Here is a 27,862-nt window from a genome sequence, read left to right as displayed (position 1 = left end):
TATTTTCCCTTCGTAAAACAGCATTTTTCAGATTATTCTTATATTTCTAGGCGTTTTTCCCCCTCTGTAGATAAACACTATCAGCTTACGCCACCATATCAGCAGCAGGCTACTAAAGGAAATTCTGTTTTTCAGCCTCTGTTGTTACAGACCGATTTTTGTTTTAATATTACTAAATTAATGTGGAAAGGTACGAATTTTGCCTGTTATTGCAATGCTGTAAATACATAGTGTATGGAAAATCTAAGTGATAAAGAGCTTAATTAACTGTGATTTATATTGATCTATATGATCATAAAATCATCAGAGTTTGGAGCAACCTAATTTGTTTTTAATAAGTATTGCCTGAAAGACTAGTAATTACAGTCATAAACCAATTACTGAAGTAAAGCATAGTAAATTTAAAAACAAAAGCAGTCACAAGATACTTCATTAGGAAGCCCACTAAGTTAAAACAAAAGTTACTTCTTGTTTGTAAGACACTGGAACTGCAGCAGCACCTGTGACAGGTGAATTTTCAAGCAGTTTCCCACTTAAAACTCACATTTTTGACGTTTCCAGAAATATTTTTGCTTTGGCTTAACAGTTGTAAGCATAGTCCCAAAGCTGTCTTGTTGATTTAAGGGGACACCATTAATATTATTTCTGTGCTGTGTGTGGGTAAGAAGCTCTGAGTAGACCCAGAAGCTGGCAGGCTGGGGTGAGGCCACAGTGAAGGACTCTGGAGAGAAAGTTTGTGGATTAATAGAGCAAGAGTCGCCCTTGGCAAAGCCAACAATTTTGGACTGATATATGAACTAGACAAGTAAGAAGCAAAATCATTATTTTCACTCTTTCAAGTCAAACACAGCTCAGCAGGAATTAGCCAACATGCAGAGGTCAGGCTGTCTGAGAATGAGGGGAGCCCCACCCCCAGTAACTGGACACTTACACACGTGTAGCACTGTGTTTCATCTCTCTTCTGCTGAAAATAATTTTTTTAGGAATTAACACATTTCTAAGGAACCTGAGAGGAAGCTTAGAGTGGGATGGTAACCGGAAAATGAAGACACAGCCGTACTAAAATTTCCACTGTGGTGACACTTCACGGTGCCTGTTAAAAGATCAGTTGCTAGAGGAGACACAAATCCTTCTGAAAGCTTGTGCTCCAGGCATCACCACACTGGGACTCCATTCCTGAGGGAATGGAAGAGAAAGGGGAGTTACCAGGAGAAAGTAACTCCTCCACGTGGTGAATGGAGACTGATGAACACTGTGGCTGTCTTTACATGATCTCTGAAGACAACATTGAGGCTTACATATCTGTAACCCTCACAAGTTCCCACAAGTGTATCAATAGGGTTCTTCACTAAAATTTGGCAAGGACTTACAACAATAACTCATTGAAAGAGAAAACTATAAAACATTATTAGTAATAGATCATCAATCTTGAGAACGGCAGTTGCTTAGGAACTTTGAAGAACCATTGGCTTTTTTTTTTTTAACAGATAAAAGAGTTAACAGAATCTGAATATGGAGAAAAATTGTTTTGGTTATGTCAGAGCAAGCAAAGAGCCTGACTGCAACAGCGGTGGGAGTTTTGCACCACTTAATTAGTGGTTTTTCTCAGTCTCTTTTGCCTTTACTCAGAGCCAGGATTAATAAATACACGATGGAAACTGATTTTCTCATGTTCAGACTTGGTTGTTTATTAAATCTTATCAAAAAGTACAGAGCATTCAACAGCACTTCTAGCTACCTGCTAGAAGAGGGGAAAATGGAGACAGATCCAGCTGCTACAAGGTCTCTTAAAGCTAAACAGTCCAATAGAGAATTAACACCCATATTATTTATCCTTTTAACCTACTAACTAAATTCCGATGACCCTCGGTGTGACACTGACTGACCAACCAGAAGCTAGGACCTGAAACCCATGAAAAGAAGGAAGAACACCAAAAGAGACAGCACCCAAAATCCTCCATCTTGTCCTATACCTATTACTATACTGTGAAAAACTCAAATTTAAAACCCTTTAGCATGTGAAAGTACACACTTCTATTAAACTACACACCCGTTATTTTAAATTCATCACTCAAATTTAGAAGCCGTCTCCAAGGCTTCAGATCAAAAGCAGTGTTCTCCAGGGGGTCAGTGTCTGAAAGCACAGAAAGCTCAGAAACCCGAGGTTTCTGGGATCCAACACTTGACAAACACTGCAGTGTCTAACCCGGCCAGGTGCCTGCTCAGAATCGTGTCTGGTGAGCTTAACCTGCAGCTAAAACAAGGCCACGTGTATTGAAGAGACAGTGCACAGCTGGGTACGAAGTTAGGTGTAAATATTCCAGAAAAAGAGTGTCCTAAGAAGAACTGCTCCAATGGAATGTGCAGGTGAGCCAGGGCAGCTGCTGATGTAATCACTCCCAGCCCCATTCTATCACTGGGATCTGGGTTAGCCTTAACACTTGGAGCAGTGTGCTGCTTTCTTCCTGTTGTTTTGTGAATTGTTTTTTTAACATGCATCATTGCAGCTGAAGTGGGTTAGGGAGAAATGGCGTGGGGTGTTGTGCTAACTGGTGACTTTGTGCCTTGTGAATGGCAGGAAGGGGCAAGGCTCTGGTCAGGCAGGGAGGGGTGACTTCAGACACAGCTTGTGAAGCTCAGCCATGGCTCCAAAATGTTCAAAGGCTGCACAAAGACAAGAGAATATCAGTAACACTACATCAATGGTGCAAGCGGGGTTATCTTGGCTGTGCTACTCACTTCTGCTAGGACACCTTGAAACAGGCAGGATGAAAATCTCTTCATCTGACAGCTGTTTAGTGTACCCAAGAAAAACTTACAGGCAGACACACTCACAGTCTCTGTGCAGTGAGCAAAGCCATGGTAGTGGCTCTTCAGCCTGTGCAGCAAATGTTCAGCACTACCTTGGGGCTGCTCTTTGAAGCTGGACAAATTCAGACTGCAAAGGAGATTACAATTTATCTAAGCAGGGGGTTATTAACCACTGAAATGATTTAGGAAAAGCTGTTGTGGGTTCTCCATCACTGCCTTTGTTGAAATCAAAATAGGATTTCTCAACTGAAATACTGTGTAATTTGAAGGGGAAATAATTCATGTCTGGATATAATTGGTGTTGCAGAGAAAGTCAGGCAAAACAATTAAAGTGATCTCATCTGGCCTAAAAATTGATGAGTCTGTTTAAAAGGAAAAAAAAAACCAAACCAAATGTAACAAAACTGACTCAGGGGGAATTAATTTCTAGAGGCTGCATTTTGCAACAAAGTATCTCTTTCCACCAGCACAAATCCGTACCTTGGGTGATAGTGCTGAATTTATCAAAAACATTGTTTAAGGAGACAAGTTCCTTTCTAAAGGAAGTCGCAATTTTAATTCTTGGGTGAAATCAGAGCCTCAATGACAGAAATAACAGGAGTTCCATTTCTACAGGAGGTCAGAATTTTATCTGCTTTTCTGCTCCTTTCACAACCATAAGCATGTCGCATTCTGCAGGATTTTATAGAAGGATACAGGGGATTTTCTGCTCTGCAAGTTGTGGTATTTCTTTTGGAAATGAAGAAAACCCAGCATACACTGGCTGAGTGGTTGGCTTTGATCTGATGATGTCTTGAAGTCAAGGATTAGACAAACAAAGCAATGTCACTGATATTTTTCAACTACAGAAGTTTGCATTTGTATCAGTGTGGCATCCTCAGAAATGATGATCTGGTGGTTTTAATAGTCTATTGTAAGGAAGGTCTGAAAATCAGAGAGAAAATGCAGAGTACATGCCAAGAATCACTGCTAGCAGCCCAGAAATTTAACTACAAATGAAAATGTAAACATTTTAATGAAATGCATTTTAAACACATTGAAATAAAACAGATTAGGTGAAAGAGATAGTGGACAAAGTTTCCAAAACAAAGGAAAGACAATAACCCTCTTTAGAGCAAGGTTACTGTATGCTTACTGTGAAGGGTAAGTTGGAAAAATAGTGGATCCTCAATGCAAAGCCTGTTGCACTTTGATGCACTGATGTGTTATCTCTGTGCACATATTGATCTGTCAGAGACATTTTACTCAGTGCCCAAGGACCCCAAAGAAGCCTCCTGTTGAAATTCTGACCAGGGCTGACTGCCAAGCTGAAAGGCAGCATTTTGTTTCTCACGTTCTCATTCTGAGGTGGCACTTTGAGAAAGCAGTCAATCCAATCCCACCTCTCAGTGGTTGCCAACTTGCAGCTGCTTTACAGTCTGTAACCTAATCTGCATAAAGAAAAATCTGTGGCCTCTGTTTGTTTAGTTTTCAGTGGTTTACATGTGACAAATGTACATATTGTAGAATATTTGGTATGAGCACAGACCCTTTTTCTGTAGCATGAACACTCTCAGAGAGCCTCAGAAAAGGAGGTTTTATTCTTACATTTGCTTACAGAGAGCACATCTTTGTTTTTCAGATTTTTTTTTTTTGAAAGAACTGGAAAAAGGAGGGACTGCAACAGCTACAAATGCCTGCTACACCTTACAGATTATCCTGAAACAACAGCTGGCAGATGTGCTGACAAAAGCAACTCTGTGTCAGGAAAGAATTCTCTCCAGAAAAGATTGAGATCTCAAAATTCAATTTTCAAACCATTTTAAAAGCTCACAAAGAGCAGAAAACACCAGCCTTTGTTGTGCAGAAGTGCAGGGTCTCAGAGAAGAGGTGACTTGACGATGGCACATATTGATTTTGATGACTGTGAATTCTCCAGGCTCCGAAGATCCACCCAGTTTGCACATGAGTTGCCAGATGTTGCCAGAGCTGGTACATCACGGGACACAGGTGCTTCACTGTCCATCACCAGCTGTGATATCATATTGTGAAAATACTTTCACTCTGTGCCAAGCGTATGCTCTTACAGAGGCCATTAAACAATTCATGGTGGGGCAAGGGCTGCTTGTGTTTTTTGGAGACCTGTCTTTGGGCAAAGAGAACTTGGTAAAGCAGCTGCCATCCTAGAGCAACAACTCAGACAATAAACCACCTCACTTTAAAGATGGAGATAACTCCACTTGTGGGCAGCAGCCTCTGAGCAGTGGGTAGTCCACATATCCCTGGGAGCAGAGGCTTACTGCTCCTTCATGACTCATTTGTCAATCACATTCTTTGCTAGAAATAATGCAGAACTGTTTCAACTGAATTATTTGATTTGGAGTTCCTATAACTTGAAGGTGGCTTTTTTATTTCCCTTGTTCCACATAAAATTTTCTCAATGTCAGCTCTATCACGCACTTTTGAAAAATAAGCAGGGCTCAAAATGAGTTATTTCTTATGGGAAAATGGTCTGTTGGGAACACATTACACATTCCATTTACTAATCAGAATCTTCTGATAATTTTTACTGTGCATTGCAAATGCAGGCAGCTCGCATTACAGCTGCAGTGCTCAGATAGACTGGAACTGCTCCAAACTGCTCCTCAAAATTTTATTTTTAAAATTTTCCATGAACTTACTGTTCCTTCATGCTGGTCACAAATGCATATTTATGCAATGGACTAACTATATGCATGCAATAGTTTAGTAGAGCTACATGTACCATAGCCTTAAAAAACAGACAATCTCTCAAAGAATGTAGAAACTGTTGCCTAAAGAAATAAATGCTTCAACCTGAGGAAGCTGAAAGACTGAAAACATCAGCAAGGAAAATAAATTGCCTCAGCTTACAGTAAAAAAAAAGCAACAGGAAAACTAAAATTTTAGTGATATGATTCATGAAACAATTTCATACGGCTGGTCATAAATAAAGTGAAGACCCAGGTTGTTGTCAGAAAAATTTCAAGGATGAGCCAAACAGCTGCAGCGCTGGCTTCTGATTTCAGCATTCAACATCAGAATAATAAGGTCCAGGAGAAAGGATGTTCAGCTCCTGAGTAGCTGAAGTGGAAATGTGCGGCTGGGAAAGAAAGAGCAGTGGTGAAATACAGGGCAAAGACTGAGACAAGAAACATTGCTCTACAGAAGTATAACTTCCTACACCATGGTGGGAAGGGACATGTGAGCCAGCAAGCTTCTGAGTGTGTCATTTCTCCCCACACCTACTACATCACTGTAGAAATGCTGCTTATTTGCAGCAACAAAAATGTGGTGGCGTGCAGGACAGGACTGAAAAAGATTGCAATTTGTTTTCAGCAGAAGCTCTGAGGGTGCCTGAATTTAGCATCTTCTTCAACGAGGTGGGTAATTCCTTTCCAAAACCTTTAAGGGATGCAGCTCCTGCCTCCACTCTTGCAGTGCCTCCCCCTAAGTGGGCAGTTTCTGAAGGGAACCGACAGAGAAAAATTTCCTGGACTCCTGGACCTTTCCTATTGCTCTCATCTCTGTTGTGTTTCGCTGCTTAGAGTACAAAGACCTTCAGTATTCTTATCTTGGCATTCCCCACTTAGAGGAATGAGAGAAGCATTACAAATGAGTCTGTAGGGATGTATCATGAAAGCAGTAATAAAAACTAAAAAGCCGGCACCGGTGGCCGTGGCTGCTCAGATCCTTTGGGAGCCCTGGGCAGTGAAGCTGTTCCACACCCCTGCTCTGAAATGCCTGGCATTTAAACCTGGTGACAGGCTCTGCTCCTGCAGACTGTTCATGAGGAAGATCTTATGGTCAGATTGTCACAGTTAATGCTATTTTCAGGTCACATTTCTGTTCCCCCTTCTACTCTCCTGCAGTCCATGTGCTAAAGCAGCCATCTCTCCTCTTGCTGTCCCCTCATACCACACATGACATGATCAGGATACACTAACATCAAGGCTGCTCTAAAAATTCATGCTCTCTTTCCTGCTTTCTCATTTCATGATTTTAAAGCAAGCCTATCTATATTTTTGGAGCTTAACAGCTTACTTGTAGCTGTTGGGAAAGACACATGCAATAGTCAGCATCCATAAGGAAAATCGTTTCTATGTTTTATTTTTAATAATATTTTTCTGAAGAGGTTAATCTTCATAACTCAGCTATTCATAACCTACTAACAACTCCATATTATTATCTACATGACCCACTCTCATCTGGAAAAAAGGTGCTGTGTGTCAATAACTGCTAGGAGTTCATATTGAACTACTTCTCTAACTTAATATAAAAAAACACCCCAAAATAATATCATAAATATTTTTAATATTAAAAAAAACCCAAAAAACAAACCACTTTTCACAAACACATTTAGGCAATGGATTAGATTTACTGCATACTAATATGAGCCTATAAATTATTCTTAAAAATACTGTGTTGAAACATAATTAATTGTTTAAGCCTGGCTCATGGAGTGGCTTTGTAGAGCTAATCCCTGCTTCCAATGCACTCAGTCTTCCCCATACCCAGCATGTTGTGCTGCATCACAGAAGGGGCTGATCAGCTGCAGGACTTCATTACTCCTGAAATCACATAAGCTCTGCCCTTCAGTAAGACCATCAGACCACTGACTTTTGCCCAGTATCTACTGAATGAGTGCTCTGCCAAGATTTCAACCATGGGAAATGCCATTTTTTGCTCAGCAAACATGGTCAGGAAACCTCCTTTCTATAAGTTTTCAACACATTCCACAATTTTGTGGCATTACACATCTGTTCACTCAGCAGCCCCCTGAACACAGCAAGACCCTGAGCATCACCTCTGTGTGGAACTGGTGTGGGAATGAGCCCACAAGAAAAATCTTCAATTTCACACCACAGCTGCCTTTGGGTATTAAACCATTCACGTCTCTGAGCGATGACAGCACATGGATGTCCTACACATGGTGGGGGAATAGCCAGAACAGGGCCCTGAAGAGCTCTGCTCGCTTGCTCTTCAGAAGCAGAGCTGGAAATAAGACAGACAGAAGTGAACACTTTTCCATAGTGACCTCCAAGGAGCAGGGTCCATCCCAAAAACTTCATAAATGATCTCTCAAATAAATAATGACGAACAAAGATTTTTGATATCACAGCTGACTACATAGATGTGGTTTGGAGTAGGGTAAATTTGTTTTCAAATAGCACTGGTCACACACTGCTCCTGCAAGACCTCATTGGTGGTTAGAGGTGAACAGCAGGGGCACCCCTGAGGCTCGATATGAATATTCATGATGGCTCATTAGTTTGCAGGTTTTCCATAATCTGCTCATTAGCTGTTTCATAAAAATTCAGAAAACAAATGTGTGCTACTTATGTGTAGAGACAGACCCTGTGCTGGTCAGGTAGGTCCCGACCTTCTCCTCACACCAATACTGCTTCACCAAACCTCATCTTTGCCTTGTCTCTGCAGGGCTTCACTCCTCTCATGGCTCCTACCTGCAGTGTCTGGAGGGATTTCTCCCTAATACTTTTTGAGACAACAGAATAGGTGAGAAAGTGGTAGAAAACTAGTGCACGATATTTACAATAGAGAAAGAAACCCCCATCCCCAAATAGGCCAAAATATTAAGTTCTCACAGTGGCTGAAATGCTGTGTGTCCCACTAAAGATCATTAGTAAAGTTCCCATTGATTTCGATGGGGCTAAATTTGGGTGTTCACTTTTCCATGGTCTTCCCAGATGAAGCTTCAGCAGAGGTTTCAAGGTTTTCTTATGCCAAAGATTTAAGGTTTCCTGTGGAGAAAACCCAGGCTCATGGAGTGATTTGGGTTAGAAGAGATCTTTAAAAGCCATCTAGTCCAATCCCCCAGCAATGTCCAGGGGCATCTTCAACTGGACCACATTGCTTATAGCCCAATCCAACATGACCTTGAATGTCTCCAGGGATGGGGCACACACTCTCTGGGCAACCTGTTCCAGTGTTTTAGCACACTCACAGCAAAACATTCCTTCCAAATATCTATTCTGACTACCTTTTTTCAGCTTAAACCCAATATACCTTGTCCTATTGCTAAAAGCCCTATATTTTTGCACTTTATAAGTGCAAACACACACACACACACACACACACACACACACACACACAACTTTATTAGCTTCTTTGGCTCTGTTTGACTGTACAGCATCTTGGAGGAAAAAAGCCACCAAACCTGCAATTTCATTATGGAAAAACAGCAAAATAATTGTTTTACGCTATGGCTCCATGCCTGTTCTCTACCTCCTGAATTCAATACCAGAGAATATATATACTGATAAAAAGCTCCTATTTTCACTCATTCTGTAGGAGAGGAGGAAGATAAACATGCTAGAAACAAAACTGGGGGAAATTGAAAGCACTTTGACAGCTCTTTGTTCGGTCATTAAACACAAAACAGTCATGGAATCTGTTAGGTTGGAAAAGACCTTTAGGATCGATCACCAAGTGCAACCATTAACTGAGCACTGCTAAGTTTTGTCATATAAGAACCAAAACCCACGTCCCTGAGTGCCACATGTTCACCTTTTAGATACCTTCAGGGATGGTGACTCTACCATACAATGTTTTATCTCCTTATCCTGTCACTTGTTATTTAGGAGAAGATAGACTGCCACCTGGCTACAACTTCCTATTAGGTAGTCCTAGAGAGCAATAAAGTCTCCCCCTGAGCCTCCTTTTCTCCAGGCTAAACCACCCCAGCTCCCTCAGCTGCTCCTCATGAGACTTGTGCTCCAGGCTCTTCACCAGCTCCATTGCCCTTCTCTAGAAATGCTCCAGCGCCTCAATGTCTGTCTTGTAGAAGAGAGACCAGATGGACACAAACCCATAAGTTTGCAGAAAGCATTTTCAGATGGGATGATTGAGTTTTGTGCCAGTTTTTTGTAAGCTGATATGCTCCGAGGTATGCATAACATGAAGAAAATCAAGCTTTTGCCAAAACCTAATACTGTAATTTTCATGCAGACACATTAACCTGTACTTCCCAATCTTACTTGCAGAAAGTTAATAAATAAGACTATGTTGGTTTTCTATTGCCCCCTACAATAACTTTAAAAAAAGGAACAAAACTTCCACCTTCCAAAATTTTAGTAAAATAAAGTTCACATTCAGCTAAGCACCCTTTTATCCTGTTATTTAAGTCACTCCAAATCACTGTTGGCACATTTCTAAATGCTGCATGCTGAGAGTGGCTAAACTTTTACAGTTCAGAATGGCAAGAGAATCTTCATAAAAGATTAATATACTTGAAAAGCAGGTCATTTATTAAAACAACTTTTAAAAGCTTCCTTTCTTAAAAAGTAAAAATTATCTGCCCACCTCCACATCTCATCTGAAAGCATTTGCATACACAGCTGTTCTCCAAATTTCAACCCTGTTCCTTTTTTCATCTTCATGTTTTAAGACATGAATTTAAGACACGAAAGCAGGCATTTAGTGAAACAGTAGTGTGCTTCAGCAAGTGCCTTCTGCTTCCACACACTGATTTATCCTGTCTCCCAGACACCCAGATGCCCTTCTCTCATCCAGAGGGTTGAAGGCTCAGACCTTCAGCCCTAGGGCTGCATGGGATGGCAGTCTGGGGACTTCAGCTTCTAAACCTTCTCATACCACAGCTGAAAGCTTTCCACAATAGCCAGGGTGAGGACAGGCTTTGTCCCTCCTGGATCTTCCACTGTCCTTTTATTTTACAAATCCTTTTAGGCAGTGCTGCCTGGGAATTGCAAGGCAACACAAGTGGTCTGGATGCCAAAGGTGCAAGACACACACAGGTACCCTGTAACCAAACAGCAGAAGGCAAAACAATAAATATTTCCTAGATAGTGGGCCCATAGCATCCTGCTCACTGGAAATTGTACCACCTTTGCACACTGCTGTCCTCAAGCCAGCATTTTATTTGGAGACAAAGAAATAGCAGGAGAATGCATTGACTCAGATATGACAGAGAAAAAATACAGATAATTTTGGACCAAGAAGTGGATACTTCTGAGATATGTTTGACATCCTGTTCTTCATGAGTGTTTTCAATCACTGCCTCTTCCTGAAGAAGCACCTCTCGCATGCAAATAACATGACACCCCAGAAAATTAAAAGTAATCCATTAAAAAGATTACTATCTTTTCAGGACATGGCAGCTCAACTGTAGCCACAGAGTTACTCTCTTGGGAACAGGCTGTCATGAATACAGTGGTTATAAAAGACAGAACAAGTTGTGGGAAAGTTGCTTTGAAAGGAGGTTAAGCAAGGAGAATATGATGACCTTGGCTGTAAGTTTCAAAGCAGAGAGATGTAAAAGTCAGACACCACAAGGGAAGGAAGACACAGAAAAGAAGAAAGCTGGGAAAACTCAGAAAGGGTGAGACACCAAGAAGGTGGAGATGACTTGCTGTGCCAAAACCAAGAAATAATAGCACAAATACTAGCACTCTCTTACTCTTATCATAAGAAAATCTTATCATCATGAAAATTACTTTAAATTTAGAAGAATGACATTCAAGAGACTACTTTTTTGATCTGTAAATGATTGTTTTTAATGAATTTTTTTTAAAGTCACTGATTATTATTAATCAGTTTTGATGGGCAGCCACAATCAAGTTCCTAAGTGATCAAATGTAGAATCTGCTTGAAGGATGTTCATATCTATCAGGGCAAGACATGGTGTAGTGTAGGTGTCTCCACTTTAGATTGCACTGCAGCCCAAGGGACATCAAGTGAGTATTTAGCAATAATATAGTAACTGTAACAAATGGTAGGACTCAGCTATTGATCACCATTTTCAGGGGGAAAAATAAAATACATTAATGGGTTAATACTTCTAACTGAAATGTGCTTATTTAGAGGTTCACTTAACAGATGCCATCATCAGGAGATAAAAGTCCTTACACTGAACAGAGAATTTTAATGGCCTTTCCCATTAAGCTATGGATGACATATTTCAAAGGGCATATTATTGAAGTCTTTCTGCTGACAGCAAGGAATGTCAAATAAATTCAGAATATCAGTGAATATTTAAGTCTTGGTAACAAGGATTTTAATATAGAGCTATCTTAAAATTCAGGACAAAACACCTTGACCAATTTATTCTCCTGTATAGTACATTTATATTCATTGTCAAAATAGGCAATGGACCCTTACTGTTCATGGGAACAAAAACTCCAGATGCTCTTATATTCTGAGCTTAATGTGTTTAGTTACTGGTGTAGCAACATTACTCACAAAGAACAAGGGTTTTATGGCCGTGGAAAAATGGACCCTCCCAGATTTGTTAGACTATTCTGCTCAATAAAATGTTTCCTATAAACAAATGATCTCTGAATATAATGTACTAAACATTATCACCCCATAATCAATAGGTATCAGGAAGCCTGTTTTTAAGGTTTAGTTCCCTTCCTGTCCTCCTACAGACTGCAATTATTCAGCTCTGTACTGCAGAGCTCCATTAAGCACTTTTGTTTTTCATTGAATGACTAGAATCAAGTGCGTATGGCTTCCACGGATGGATAAACTGCTGTTAAAAGAGGTAAGTCAGCAATACTGATTGGCTCTGTTGTCTGAGCGTGCCTTTTGATTTTTGAATTACTGCCAAAAGCATCATCATTCTGTGTTTACCCTTCAAAAGCCCTCGGTCAGTCACTCAGATGGTGCATACACTCACAGCAGAGCTCTCCTTTGAGAAACAGTATTCATAAAAAAAAGACAATTTCGGTACTTGTATTTGTTGAATGTAAATTTGTGGCACAAATCCTCTATCTCTCATCTTCCACGACATTGTTACTATATAATATGAAGTGATTAAAAGACCAGTTTTACTTTGATGTCCACTTCTTTCACTCACATAAATGGTTTACGTCTATGCAAAGCTGTAAGTAGCTTTCAAAGTGTAATTGTCACACCATTTTCCTCTTCTCTTCCCTCTCTGGCAAGTCAAAGTAACAGAAGCACCATAAACCTCTGTGGTGGTTTCTTCTGTCTGTATGTACGTGTGTGTGTGTGAGTTCATACCAATCACTGTAGACACACTGCATTTTTCTTCACTGCTGTGGCCAGGCCTGTCAGTGCCGGGCTCAGTACTGGCTTTCACAGGACATCACAGGGTTGCATTTCCCTCCAGAGCTGCAACAAGAGTTGTTGTTTAGCTGTGAACACCTACTGTGCACTTTGTACCTGGGTAAATGCCTGCTGGACACAGCAGGAGCATGACCAGAACAGGTCCCTGATGAAGCACTTCAGCTGCTTACAATTCTTAGTGAATTCAACATTCAGCACTCAGGAATCTCCTAAGGCAGAGACAAGCAATGCACTCTTGATGTGAGAGGATTACCTGTTTGCAAAGGCAGATAATATATCATATTCTATTATATAGAATGGTTATTCCCATTTGAATACAAAAACAATCAGACACCAATGATTTGGGTTTTATGGAAATGTACAGATAATAACAAGACCATAAAAAATTAAATACTATTCTGCATAAACGGCAGTAAAGCGACTAATTAAGGCAATTGTCACCTTCTTGTTCAAAACCTTGTGGATTTTTGCAATCCTGTGATTTCTCTTATTTAAATCTCACTGGAATTGCAAGTTCAGCTGACTTTGAAGATCTAGGCCCTGTAAAATCTTATTCGTGTGCACACTGTAGGAAGCAGGGAGAGCAAAGGCAGAGCCTGTGCTGTTCCAAAGGTGCTGCCTAAGATCTTGGGTGAGGAAATGCCCTCTTACAGATAGCTCACAACCCCTTGCGTGATTAAAAGGAAATTCCCAAAAACCTCAGGAAACAAGATCAGAATACTAGCATATGCTCTAATCCATTTTCTCGTTATAAAGGCTTCTTTATTACTGTTTTTGGCTGACAACACTTGAGATAGCATGTTTATCATCATTCTGAAAACACTTGAGAGAGAACAATGTGGGTGCATTTTTTATTTCAGTTTTAACTTCTTTATTTCATTGCTGTACAGCTGCATTACACTTGGCTTTAATCCCTCAAGCATTATTTTCCTTGGCAAAACAGTCACTGAACTGAGTAGAACTTACTATTGGAAAAATATGCTTGAAAAACCAGTGTGATGTCAATGCCAACTGAAACCCATGGAGCTTAAAATGTCACAAATGTGCCTGTAGCTGAAATACAGAGCTCCTCTTTTTTTTTTTTTTTTTGTCTGAGCTAGGAATGTTGTAAGTCTTAGGTTGTGAAGTCAACTGTAAAAATCATAGAGTAGCCTTCTGAAGCTGAATGTGTGCTGAAACTGAATGTGTGCTTCCCCCCGTCCGTGAACAAACATTTAGAGATCAATTATGTAAAACTGGATGTAGGATAATTCCATAGGAAACAAATGACTGCATGGCTCCGCTTCCAGTCTTGCCTGCGTTAACTGTAGCTATCTGTAAGAAGTTGGGCTACAGGCTTCTCAGAGAAAAGATAGAACCCGACTTTGTAAAACATCTTTAATATTCAAATATATAAATAAGCACTACTGAAGAGTAATTCAGAAGACTGCGGTGATTCATTACGAACAGATGCTATAAACGGGAACAGTAACATTGCTAGGTAAGGAAGAAGCAAGCTATTTTAGGAGTCTTGAAAATCTCTTCTAGTTCTTCAGACAGATCATGCTGCTATAGTTATTTTATAAAAAATTATATTCTGAAAAGCACTTTAGTAAAAGAAACCTTTTACTGGAACTATTATTTAACCAAGACCTTCTACAGCACTAAAACACACTGCAATTGAGTTCCTGATACAGTTTTAAGAATGGGAGGGGTGAAAATAAGAACAAAAAAACCCTACCATACCTGCACCAGGAGCTATTTATTAGCATAACACTCTTCCTTTTAAAGATTTTGTAACAACTGAAGTATATACAAAGTCTTACAGCATTTACACAATAAAAAAGTTTCCTATTAGCTGATCTAGTATAAGGTAGTGCTGCAATTTACTTCAAAGCATGAATACAATAATCATGAAGCAGACCACTGTACTTTCAACTTCTCCACTACCACACCACCACTGTCAGTTGAGATGACAGTCAATTAAACCACTGGGAAGACAGATTGTTGAAAGATTTGTAACAGGTTGATTTGCAGCACTAACCATCTTAAGGAGAAAAAAAAAAAAAGAAAAGAAAAGCTACATACTGTCATGTTTCTACACTTTTCTAGAGCTGGAACAAACTTTCACAGCCTTAGATATAACATATGCAAGACAACATAATCACATTTTTTCAGATATAGTTCAGCTACTGAGTGTATTTACTTCTGAATAGGAGGCGTTATATTGATATGGCTGTGTGTTTCCATTTTTGTTCATTAACTGTTCAAATAGGTCTACAAAAAAAATTAAGACAGCATGGAGTTTGTAGTCATGATGTGTTTTGACTAATAAAGGCATTCAGTATCAGCTATAGGATCTAATTATTCCCGTCAAAAGTTTAAGACCAGGAATCTTTGAGTAAAAATCAAACCCACAAAATCCTGCACCTGCGCCATTTTCATGTTGACTCCAACCTTCTTTAAGCTTTTCCAACTGGTATAATACAAAATCATTAAAATGCTTACATCAACCCAAATGCAAGACTCATTTAGTTTATGAGAGGTCAAGCAGGTTCACTAGACTACTTCTGCTGTAAAACAGAGGGAGCTTACCTAGGAAAAAGAAACTTTTACTGAACAGTGCCTTACTACAAGTAGGGATATATAGTTTAACAATGATACATAATTTAAGAACATAGCATTCTTTGCCTTTTAGAAACAGCTTTCGTGTGCCAATAATGCACTTTCTACAAGAGATAAGGCTGCTTTGCCTATCGTCGTATGCCTAAACCTCATATTTTGGCCAATTCCACTTTTCTTCCCCTCAGAGGCATTCTGTTTCAACTTAGAAACGAGTAACGTCAGTTGACAATATCTGTATTAAGACAAAAAGTGACATATATAAAATCCACAAGGAACCACATAAATACCAAAGAAGTCATATAACCTTTCCATGTAAACACTTTGATTATACTGAAGCCCTAATCAGATTCTTGTCTTAAACTTTTGGCAGATAATGTGTATGCTCAGCCAGGCTTTGTAGTTAGTTATTGTTCAAGTGGAAGCCAGGTCAGCTCACAAGTTGACAGGCATGCAACTTGGAAACATTGCACAACAAGCAACACAAAGAGATTTGAGAAGGGTACAAGACTTCAAGGAGACTTCACAACCCTTCACAAACTGAATATTCACAGACAAAGATACAGTCCTTGCTTTTATGTACGGTGTATTTTTCTCACACATGGGACACTTTCTGTGACTCTCTAGCTTGCTTGATGCTATATAACCACTTGATGATTCTGGCATTCCTTTCAATGGCAGAAATGCCATATGGCACACGGTCATTGGCACTGTCATCATTTCTAAGGTCACTGTTGCTGTCCTGAGACTGTTCACAGTCTGAGCTAATCATGCTTGCACTGCGAAAGTTGAGGGATATAATATCAGAGTTAGCCCTTGCAAAGTTTTCCATCCCAAGGTTTTCAAGCTCTTCAGGATCCAGTCCGCAGTAGTTAAAGAATCGTTCAACATCTGCGTCAACGCGAAAGTATCTGTCGCTTAAGTCTGATTTTGATCGCTGTAGGGAGGGTCTTCTACTAACTCCGCATCCAGACTCAACTGCCTCAATCTCTGGGGATTTCAGGGTGGCAATGGCAGCGATTTTGGGCTTTGGAGGCAGAGGTGGGGCGGAACTACTGCACGGTATTGCTTTTAAGGGCTTTGCACTAGTTACTTTCCTAATGTCTGAAGAGCTGTGAGAGACATGCAAAAAAGTCTCTGCTGACTGATCTAGGAGCCTTCTGCTGACATTGGAGCTGCTCTCCTGTGGGCTGCTCCGGCCCTGCGTGGGGTAAACCTTCAAGGATTCGGCGAACGAGTGTCGGTTCAGCTCTGTCGAATCGGCCCTGTGGGGTGGCCAATTTCGGGGACCGTGCTTATGCCCTGAGCCTGAGCTGGAGCCTTCAGAGCTGTTGATGATGTTCTTCAAAATCTCAAGTTTCAGATTTTCTCTCTGGACTCCACTCTCAGTCTTTGCATTGTTGCTGAAGACTTTCAAGGTGGGGCTCCCCAGCGCTCGCTTGGCCGCAGGACAGACCGGCGGCTTCACGAGCACCGCCGGCTTCACGGGCTCCTGCTTGGCATTGATGACCTCCTGGCTCTTGACATATTTCGCCTTGTCGGCTTCAAGCCTCTCCACTGCGCTCAGTCTTTTTGGATTAGGCTCCGCCTGCCTGCGAAAATAGTCAGGTCCTTTGTTCAGGATGCGGAGAGGAACGGCAGATGTGAAAGTCACGGCAGGGCTGACCGGCTTCACCATGCTACCTGTCGGTAATGTTTCTGTAGGCATGTTTGGTGGTCTTTCCCCCGCAGCCGTTTTGGATTCTTCTCTGGGATCTCCTAAATGCACGGTGCAGAAACATGTACATTAAGCACAATGAATAGCCGATGAATCCTGGGATCTGAGCGTTAGCAGCAGTGCCTCATCTCACAGCTCATTAAATAGCACTGCGTTTCTCTTTTAAAGGCAGCCTTTGTGGGGCAAGGGCACCCGACACAAGTCCGTATTAGTCTGCTCCGCTGGCTCCTTTCTTCTGGCTGAAAGATGCGGGAGTCTCGCCGTCCCCTGTGCGCTCCGGGAGCGGCAGCGATCTGAAAGGCAGAATAACCAACCACACGTTAGCGGGAGCGCCTGACATCAGAGCGATAGCAACAGCCGCCTCCCGGCCCTCCTCTCCCAGCGCCGCCGCTGCCGGCACCGGGACACACTGCCCAGGGTGCCCCTGCCCCGCTCCTGCCCAGCACCCCTCTGCATCTCACAAGACATGTGCTGTTTGATATTTGATATTTTGGTATTGTTTGATATTTACACACTGAGCTCGGATTCAACAAAATTACATTGGGGGAAAAAAAAAAGCCAATCCAAAAAAATTAAGCCCCACCACAATACAGCCATACATTTCTAGAGGGAGAAAGGGAAGCAGAAGAGACAATTCAGGGACCCATCCATCTCCCAGTAAAAGAGCACTTCATATTAATATATTTGACTTAGTGAAGTTGATTGGTGAACATATTTTATGTTTAATCCCCAAACATTTTTCTCCTTATAGGCAACATACTGCATAAATCTCAGCAATCAAGTGTATTTTCCTTGCTCATTAAATCATCCAGAAAACAATATGGTCTAAAAAGCAGAAAGTAAATAGAGACATGTAGAGTTTTAAGTTCAATCCACATCTTTCACTGCTAATCTAATATAGAATCAATCAATAAGGAGATGTCAGTAAATCCACAAATTCCAGTTCCAGTTCCTCATCTGTTTGAACATCCATAGCACTGGTACTCCAGCAATAAAAGGCTTTCCAAGGTCTCATGATCACCTTACAGGCTTAACAGAACAACAAAAAATGGCTTTGGTTTTTTATGTAAGATTTTGGGAACACGCAAAACCATTGTGACTGGGTTTGAAAAAAAGAACTTGTCTTCAACATGTAAATACAATCATTCGGATTTTCTATCAAGCAGTAAGTACAAATGAAATTTAACTTCATCTAAATGATTTTAAGGTTTTATCACTGAGATTGTCACAACAGCCTAAAACCCAAGACCACGGATGATATTACAAGTGCTGAAACAATTTTTCCAACATGAGGCACTGAAGGGCACTTATCACAGAATCTACTTTTCAAGCAGTGATTTTGCTAATGGGTCTCATTTGTTTTATTACTGCCCCATTAATCTATGCTGCCCTCTTTAATATCCTATTTCTATTATCACTGTGATCTTCAGGGAGAGAAAGAAAACAGCTGCTACTTCTTCACTCTATCCTAAAGAAAACAGAGCAGCATACTTCCCTGGGATGTCTTGCTTTCATCCTGTGTATTCTCATCCATCAATACCCAATTTACTAATACAGGGTTTACATTGTTTTGGCAAAAAAACATAAAAAAAACAAAAAAACCCCAACACAAATAAAACAATTCCAGTTGAAGTTACATTAACAGTAAAAACAAAACAACCTCAACTACTGATGCCCAGAAATATGTGATATATACATTAAATATTTTCTACATATTATTCAAGGTCAAAGCAAGCACATAAAATATACAAATGCTATAATGAGATTATAGGAAAAAGCTAAGCTTTCTCCTGAAGGCTCACTGTCAAAAGCATTCTTCAAACACAAACTAACATATTTAGGTGGGTGATAAACCAGACAAACATTCAGTGCAACTGAAGGGTAGTGAAAGGTTAATTAAGCTTCTCTTTTAATGTTGTTTTATAAATCCTAGTGCTAACTCCTCAGCAGTTTGACTTCCTGAATTTAAACTAAGTCTCTCTGAAAGAGAAAAAACTTTCCTCATTTGAATCAACATATTTATTAGTACTGTTTTGAAATTAAGCATGAAACTTCCAAATGTGCAGAAGGCAATTGCAACATGTATCTGCACACACATTTCTCTTCCACACACACAAAGCAAATCTTTCCACATTGCCAGCTCAGAGCTGGATGGCTAAGTGCCTGTATAAATACCCCATTGATGTGTATATTTAATACCTGTGTACAGAAATCAAATCTATGTGAGAGCAGGGATTTCATCAAGAGGAAGAAAACCCCACAAACAACCAAACTCTTAAGTGACAACACTGTCACCCAACTGAGTTAATACTACTTGAGTAAACAAGTCAACTTTCCTCCTTGACCACTGTCATTAAAGGTGACCATGGTCCTGCCCTTGAGGACAGCTGCCAACTCCATTCTCCTCCTGGTGAGCAGCTCCACACACCAGTACAGATCAGAGCTACAGGAACTGAGGGCTCCAGCTCCAGGCTGCTTTTGGGAAGTCTTTTCCCAGCATTTAACAACTTCTTCACTTTGGATAGCCTTCATCAATGTCAGCAAGCATTGCCTAGTAGCCTGAGCATCCACATTGGCTTTAACATCCCACTTAAAGGATAAAAAAAAAAGAAGAAAAATAAATCCCGCCATGAGTGCATGTTTATCTGAGAGAACAAGTGTGCTTGTTTGCAAGCATGCATGGAGCCAAGTGCCCCGGAGTCAGTGGAAATATGCTGCAACTGGCAACGTGCTTCAGGCATGTCTAGAAAGAAAAGCAAGGAGCTGGTGAGGAGCCAGGACAGAAATGTCCACCTGAGCCAGCACAGGGAGCCTGAGGGGGAACAGCCAAGTGGTTACGTGGAGGCTTTGTACCTGTAGGGCTGCTGCGATAAATTAAGGAACATGCAGCTGTGAAAAGGGATCAACTTTTTGTGTATTGTTTAAATTGCTTCATTGCACTGAAGTGCTGCATTTGAATATCACCAGAAAGCTTAGTCAGTATTCTCATCTTAGAGAGATAAAAATTACCAACCAGATATAGTTAAAAAAGAAAATGTGATGAAAGAGAGGTGGATGAATGTAAAATCTAATGAAACTTCTGCCTGTGCTGGTGATGGCTGCAGCCCAATCCTACTGCTAACTGGGAAAGTGAGTTCAATTCCTACCAGCCTCTCTTCTGTCTCTGGGCACCTGAAACACCACAGCGACACTACAGAGCTTTGCTACTTATAAATTTTATTGTTAATGATAGAGGCTGAGAGCAGCAGTACAGTGTTGTCTCAGGAAGACTTAGATTCCAATTGGGAAAATCACCATTGCAGCAACCAGGGCATAGAAATGCTTTTTCTGGCTTAAACTCCAAAGAAACACACTGCTTAGGCATCTGAATTCCGTGTTGGGTACATCTCTGGTACCAGTAACACTCTGCAGAAATTCAAAGTTTCATTACCTACTCCCAGAAAATGTGTGAAATATACCTAGAGATCCAAGAAATGTTCCTTTCTCTCTGTTTACATCCAGAGGTCTTGCTCTATAGGTGTAATCCTTCTGTTCATTGAACTGTGTTTTTCAGGATTTACCCTGGATTTCCATTATTACTCTTCCTTACAAAATTACAAGACTTAAGAAATCACATAAAGAAAAACAAAGACAAAAAACTTATGCATGCATTCAAACATAGTTCTGTTTAATACCATGAATACATTAATGAAACCTTTCTGAAAGGTCTTACAGAACTCCTGTAATACCCCACAACTACTGCAGATCTGCTGAGTAGAATACAAAATGCACAAAGTTTTGGGCTTTTCAAGCTGCATTTTCAGCCATATACTTCAATTCAGAATTCCTTTGTGGCAGAGGAGGAGGAAGAGATTCAAAGTGCTTAATTCATTCTAGGCATCACACTCTAATCACTCTTGACTCCATAATATGTTTGTCAGATTCATATTTAAATAACCAATGCACTATCTACACGATTTAGGGGACCACAACACAGTCTAGAGCAGCAATAGCTATACAACTAACATTAACTACAAATGAATCTCCTGTGGAATAGTCTTTCCTTGATTTAAAGCCAAGGCAGTAGGAGGAGATAAACTATGCAGAAACTTTTGAATCCCAGGTCCATATATTCTAAATATGCAGTTTCTTGAAATGTATGAGAAATTTATGAACAGACCCCATTGTGGCAAGTATTTATTTCCAGCACTATTATGAATACAATAGCATTGTACAATAATAGAGTTCATTTTTCCCTCTCATACCTAAAACTGCATTCTAAACACAGACTGAGTGATGTCAACTGACAGTAAATAACACACTTCTCTCCTCAGTTCTGTGGTGCATTGTAGCTCCTACACATTGGCCATGTTTCAGCCAGTCTTTGTCTAGAAGTATCCACAGAAAGGCATTACATATTTTAGCAGTATTCAAGTTACAGAAAAAGCCATGTGAAAATGTGGTCCAAATGAAATGAGTGAAATTTCTGTCCTTGACTTTGGTGAAGACATTGCTTTACCTGATGAAGTTACAATGAAGCTCATTCTCCTAATTCATCCCTCTGGGACAGCAGATGAAGGGATTGCACAGAAGGGAGGATGATGATGTACAGTGGATAAATATAACGAAGGCTGACAGCCTTTACTCTGCTTTCCTTGATATTTAAAGGCCTGTGTCAATTTTATTTTCCCGGTGATAAAATATAACTACCACTACCTCAAGATGTACCATAAACATGACATAAATTCCAGTATAAGTAATCATGAAGTGGCCGCAATAGGACACAAAGAGATCACAGAACAAAACTTGCACAGGAACACATGATACAGATGGAAAATGCCAGGTTCCTCTAACACCTGGGTGCACTTCAGAGCTGCAGGTCTCCTTATGAAGATGTTGGTTTTTTAACAGTCACTGCAAAACCTACAAATGAGAGCTTCACTGAGAATGACTGGCTACAGGTCTATGTGCTAAGTTATACTAATGTACATGCTTAAAACTGATACAAGCTATTCTGTGGATAGTTGCCATTGTAAACCTCACATCTATATGTTACTGAGTTTAACAAAACAGGCAAAGCCTAAGTAAACTTGGCTGAAATTGATAAAAGGTCATCCATATCCAGAAGGGCAGCAGTATTTCATTTTTTAAACCAATTTTAGATAAAGATGTGTATGCTGTGGAGTCTTGGTCGCACATAATATTAACTGTCAAGATAAAGCATGAGGAGATGAAATAGTCTTTCAGATCTACCATGACTCAAAATACTAATGAAAGTGCCTATTTTCAATTCTGTTCCTCCCTAAAACATGATCGAGTAAACAGTAAGAGCAATTTGCATCTGTTCAAGTACACCTTTAAACCTTCAAAAGGTCATGAATAATGTGAACTGCAGTGACCTAAAACTAAGAGTGGAAGAATTATGTAGGCAAGAGAAATTTCCACTAAATGGGAAGGTAATAACTTTGGCAAAGGCAAAGTTCACTGCACTTCTTACTGCTGATGTGTTACTTCCAACCAAAAAAACCCAAACTACAAGTAGCATTGTTTGCAATAGCTTGCATAGCTGAGCATAATATGGGTTGATATATTTATGCTAATTCTGCTTTGTTCTTACATCAAAGGCCTTTAAGACAAAACTGTCCACAAATACAACAGTGTCACCACTGAGCACTCTTTCTATTTCAATGTGCAGTGAAAATGATGAGGCTTAAAGCAGGACATTGCCATAAGCACAAATGCTAACACTTTTAAGTTGAAATAGCTGCTGGAAAATCCATGGAGGTATAAACACCTGGAAAGCAAGCTAGCAGCTATACTTACATACTAACCCTGCAGCTGGATAGAGATAGCCTCTTTGAAAGAAAAAACTTCAGAAAGCATTTTGCTTCTTTTTAATTCTGAAATCCATCACTGTTTACATCTCCTACCCAGGAGCAGTAATCCACTCTCAGTGATGCCTCTGGGTTAAATACTGCCCTACAGATACCTCACAATGATGAAAACTCTGATTTCTTTCAACAGGCTGCATAAATGCACAAGAAAGCCCAGAAATAAAATTCTCCTTTCTTCCAAAAAGACAGTACAAACCAAAATAAAATGCCTTATTATTTAGATCAATACAACAGGCTGTTTGTAAAAGCTGTAGTGGAAATCAGTTCAGTTTTCTTTGGACCCCTGTGTTGCTTAGACAGCATTACATTCTTTGCAGTAATTTCAGTCACTCATTAAAAAAAAAAAAAGGCCTAAAAATTATAATAAGGAATATAATGTTTTACTACATTTGTAGTCTTATGTGAATATTTCTATTTCAGTGTGCACTTTATGAGAATGATGTTCTAAACACTTCGCAAAGTTTCAGGAAACACCCTTACTGCTTGTTCATCAGCCAATGTCAATGGTCTCAAGTCAAAATCACTTTTAAATTTACAGCCTCCTCCTTACCACAAGGCCACAATTCCCACTTTATCCTGTGGTCTCCTGGGCCTACACAGTTCTCCTAGGATCTTTTATGCACTTTTAGAGATGAACACAATCCCCTTCTTTAATGCAGGATACTGGCGTTCAGTTACATTTCAGAGGTTCATCAAACCCTGATATAGGTCCCTGCTGTACCAAGTCCCATCTGCTTGGTCCCTCTTCTCTGGAAAAAGGGGGGCTTTTACTTCTCTCCTACTTCTCCACCTCTTCACACCACTTCCCCATTTCACAATCCCATTTTTGCAAGGTGCAGTAACTCCTGCTCTGCTCTGATGGAAAGAGCAGTGCTATCTGCACTACATTTTTCCTTTCTTCTCTACTGATAGGAAAAGCTAGCATCTCATCTTCTTGCTCCTGGTAGATGTCCTTCATGGCCATGCTTGGATTTGGCATCCTGGTAAACCACCTTTTTCACCTTTTTTTCCCTGCTGGTAGTGCTTCCAATGTGTGGGGGAAAAAATTAATTTGGGATTCACTGCTGCAAAGTGGGGGAAAACAGAGGGAGGCAAAAAAATAATTTCAATTATGAAGCTCAGCAAAAATGCTTTAAACGGAATACTATTCATTTCAGTTCTTACCTCAAGTCCATGGTAATTCTTAACAAGCCCACTTTCAGAGTGAGACATATTTTAAGTCACTGAAATCTTTATTATCTTTATATCTTTAATCTTTTATGGCTCCATAAAAATCATATGCACTTGCAAAGAAGGAAATAAAAATCTATCTGCAAAAATGTGGAGATACACCTGCAAAACACCCTCCCTTCTTGTACTACCAAAGATTCATCACCTCACTAGCAGGATTTTCAGGCTCCACCACTCACGTGGTCCCCCCAACAACACTGCCAAGTCTGGTCCTCAACAACAGAAGCATGAGTGTCATCAGTAATCAGGCAGCTGGGAAACAGCTCAGTAACTTCTGCAGCATCCCTCACCAAAAAAATTACAGTTATTAACTCACCTACAGAACATCTTGATAGCAGTATTTTCAAAAATGCCTCTTCTGAGTTTGCCACACTGGGATAAATTAAGCATAGTCCTAAATCCTTTAAATATTTGAAAACTTTTGTGAATGTTAAAGCATTAGTGCAGCTATGGGATTAGACTTGGCCTTAATTATGCTATGGAGTAAGCCCTAAAACATAAACCACTTTGGCTTAGAACTTTTTATCTTGGAAATACTAAGAAATCAAGTCAGATTTAAATGGATAAAGTGCTAGTATAGATTTTCAAAATGAATGTTTGTATTAAATATGCAGGGTGCCTACCAACACAGCCTTGTAGTCAAAGACTTAAGGACCATGACCAGAAGACTTCTGTAGGTTCATGTCCTTCATAGCTACATTAAGCTGAGCCTTCAAAACTCATCAGCACTGAAACACACACACACCTAACATGGCATATTCTGTGGGGAAACAGTCTCTGTTCACCATTTAAGTGACAGCAGTACTCATAAAATCTTGGGTAGCTGATATTTTAGCTTGGATCTCACCACAAAGCACGTGTTCCTCTACCAGTATTTTTTCTTTCAACTGATACATTGAGAATCACTTCTGAGCTCTTCTGTCTCCCTACAAGGCCTCAGCTATGTCCTGAACAGCAAACCAAGTCAAAACCTGGACACTTTCCCCATCTGCCATACATGAGTTCTATGGCTGCCCATCTCCCCTGTTCCACTTCTACGGAAGGGAACTGTGAAAAACGTGGAATGTTCATGAGCATGTAGGACAGAAGGCATGTTCAGGGAAAGAGGCCCACGGGCATGCCATGAGCACCAATGACACCTGGCATAGCTGAAGCTCTTATTTCTATTAACAGACATACAAGCAGCTAAGCCTGATGATAATTTCCAATCTGTAGAAAAAAAAGGGATCTCTTCACCTTAGTCATTCACACTCTTATCCAGAAGGTATCTGCCAAACCTAAAAATGCAGTCAGAGTTGAGGAGGATGACAAAGAAAACACTTCCTCCACTAGATGTGGAGTCCAGACTGGAAGCAGCCCTCCAGGGCAGATACTCAAAGTACCAGGCTACACCTTGTATTATACAAATGTCTCAAATGTGGGTGTCAAGAGGGTGGTGCTAGACTCTCTTCAGTGGGGCACAGTGACAGGACAAGGAGCAATGGCCAGAAAAAAACCCAGAAGTGCCACTTCAATATGAGGAAGAACTTCCTTACATTGAGGGTGGCAAAGCACTGGAATAGGCTGCCCAGGGATCTTGAGGAGTCTCTCTCTCTCTGGAGACATTCAAAATCCACCTGGACACCTTCCTGTGTCACCTGCTCTAGGTGACCCTGCCTTGGCAGCGGGCTTGGATGAGATGATCTCCAGAGGTGCCTTCCAACCCTAACAATTTTGTGATTCAGTATGTAGAAATAGACCCTTCTCCAGTACTTTCTCTCAAAGGCTTCCACTTTAAAACAACAACAGCAAAAAAAGCATTTGCAACTTTTCTTTAAATAAAGAGCAAAAAAAGACCATATATGGTACTTTACAATGAAACTGGATTGCTAACCCTGCTCCAGTGCAATGAAATAATTTCTAGCAAGTAGGACATTTCAGCTGAACTAGGAAGACCAACTCGGTTCTTCCTCAGAGGTCAGAAACTTGCCCCAATTTGGAGACTGGGGATTTGATCCAATCTCCCATTTCTCAAAAGAGTTCAGCAGTCTCTGATTTCATGTACATAAACACTGCTGCCAGCTTGTTCTTGTGAGAAAATTTACCCGACTGTCATAAAAGGCCCAAGGCCCTGAAATACCAATTCAAAATGTTTAGACTCTTAGTTATTGATGAAAGTTCTCTAAAACTGTTTACAATGAGAAATACATTAAAGGAACATAGTATCATAGGTATGAACAGATTTTATGTGAGAAATAACCATACACCCACAATAAAAACAGCTTCAATTAGACACTCCCTTGCAGTTACTAATCCTGCAAAACTCTAGAAATGTTCAAATACATGAAGACCCAAAGTAAACAAACACAACCCAGAAAAGAAAAACAATTCCAACAATTTACGCAGTGAAGAAAATAAACCATAAAGAGCTATTATAAATGGAAAAAGACATCATACTTTAAATTTCCTTTCCTTTAGAGATGTATTTAGCAAAAGAATCTTTTGAAAATACTTATTTTCAAGGTTTCAAAATAAAGCTTAATAGCACCTTCCTGAAGTTTCTTACATGCTGTGAAAATATATTTAAAAGAAATAGTGCCCAAACATAAATATTTCTTATAATACTTGTCAAGATTTTCCAAGCAAGAAACCAGAAAGCCATCTAATTATTTATACTTAAATATTTTCTTACTTTAATAGCTTGTTACATGGAAAATTCTTTTTAATAAATTCTATACATGAACAAAAGCATTTAATCGTTAGAAAGAAATATTAAAGTATAGCTAATTAATGTCTGTTATTGATATTAAAAACTTACAAGGCTGCCTTTAATAAGCAACACAGTAGGCACAATTAAAAAATGAGCATGGTAAAACCAATACCATTAGAAAAATGATAATATTCAGCCAGGAGGATACAATAGAGTGGCCTAATTCTGACAACTGCAAACTTTGAGCTGCTCTTCTGATTAGCTGTGGGGTCTTGTTTGTCAAAACTCTTTGTATTAAACAGCCTTTTTTGTAACATGAGATATTACTGTGGTAAGGTCAGCATGGCTATTTAAAAATAATGTCTACAACCTAATTGCCCTGAGTTAACCATTTCTAAGCACTGCAACTCCACACATATGAAATAATGGTTTTTTTTCCCTAAATAAACACACTATAAAAGTTTTGACTGTGTAAAAACAAATCTAGTATTTTTAAAATTATATTTGTAAAAAAAAAAACCCCAACAAAAACAAACCATACATGATTTACAGCAGTGTTCAAGGGCACTGCAACCTTCAGAGCAGCTCCATGAATGATTTCTTTTATTTTTGGATGGTACAGCTATGTTTTGCTTTAGATAAGAGGACATTTTCCCATACCACAGGATAGCTCATTCCCCTTTTCTCTAACCTCATGTCTAAGGGTACATGTTGTTAGAAGTCAAGAAAGAAAACTGAAGGTAACCCCTCCTGCCCAGCTGCCCTGCCAGCACACCACCCCCACCACTGCTGGGGAACTGAGTCCCTCCACCGAAGGTGTCCCTCAGTCCCAGTTCCAGCTCATCACTGATCTGGACTGGTTTCCAGGCATTC

The 27,862-nt window shown here is 40.0% G+C and overlaps 1 protein-coding gene across 2 annotated transcripts in view; it reads right to left on the bottom strand.

Annotated features, from left to right (window-relative positions):
- Positions 1-13,716: 13,716 nt before the first annotated feature.
- Positions 13,717-27,862, bottom strand: part of FAM110B (family with sequence similarity 110 member B) — a 111,284-nt gene continuing 97,138 nt past the window's right edge. For both annotated transcript variants that reach the window (XM_014873078.2, XM_088175283.1), the window contains one exon: positions 13,717-17,490. In XM_014873078.2, coding sequence (XP_014728564.1) covers positions 16,076-17,188 — 1,113 coding nt within the window. In that variant the 5' untranslated portion in view covers positions 17,189-17,490 and the 3' untranslated portion in view covers positions 13,717-16,075. The remainder of the gene's footprint in view (positions 17,491-27,862) is intronic.

Source organism: Sturnus vulgaris, chromosome 1, assembly GCF_052056855.1.
Source record: "Sturnus vulgaris isolate bStuVul1 chromosome 1, bStuVul1.hap1, whole genome shotgun sequence".
Lineage (NCBI taxonomy): Eukaryota > Metazoa > Chordata > Aves > Passeriformes > Sturnidae > Sturnus > Sturnus vulgaris.
Note: the sequence above shows the minus strand (reverse complement) of the source record. Positions and strands in the feature narration are given on the sequence as shown.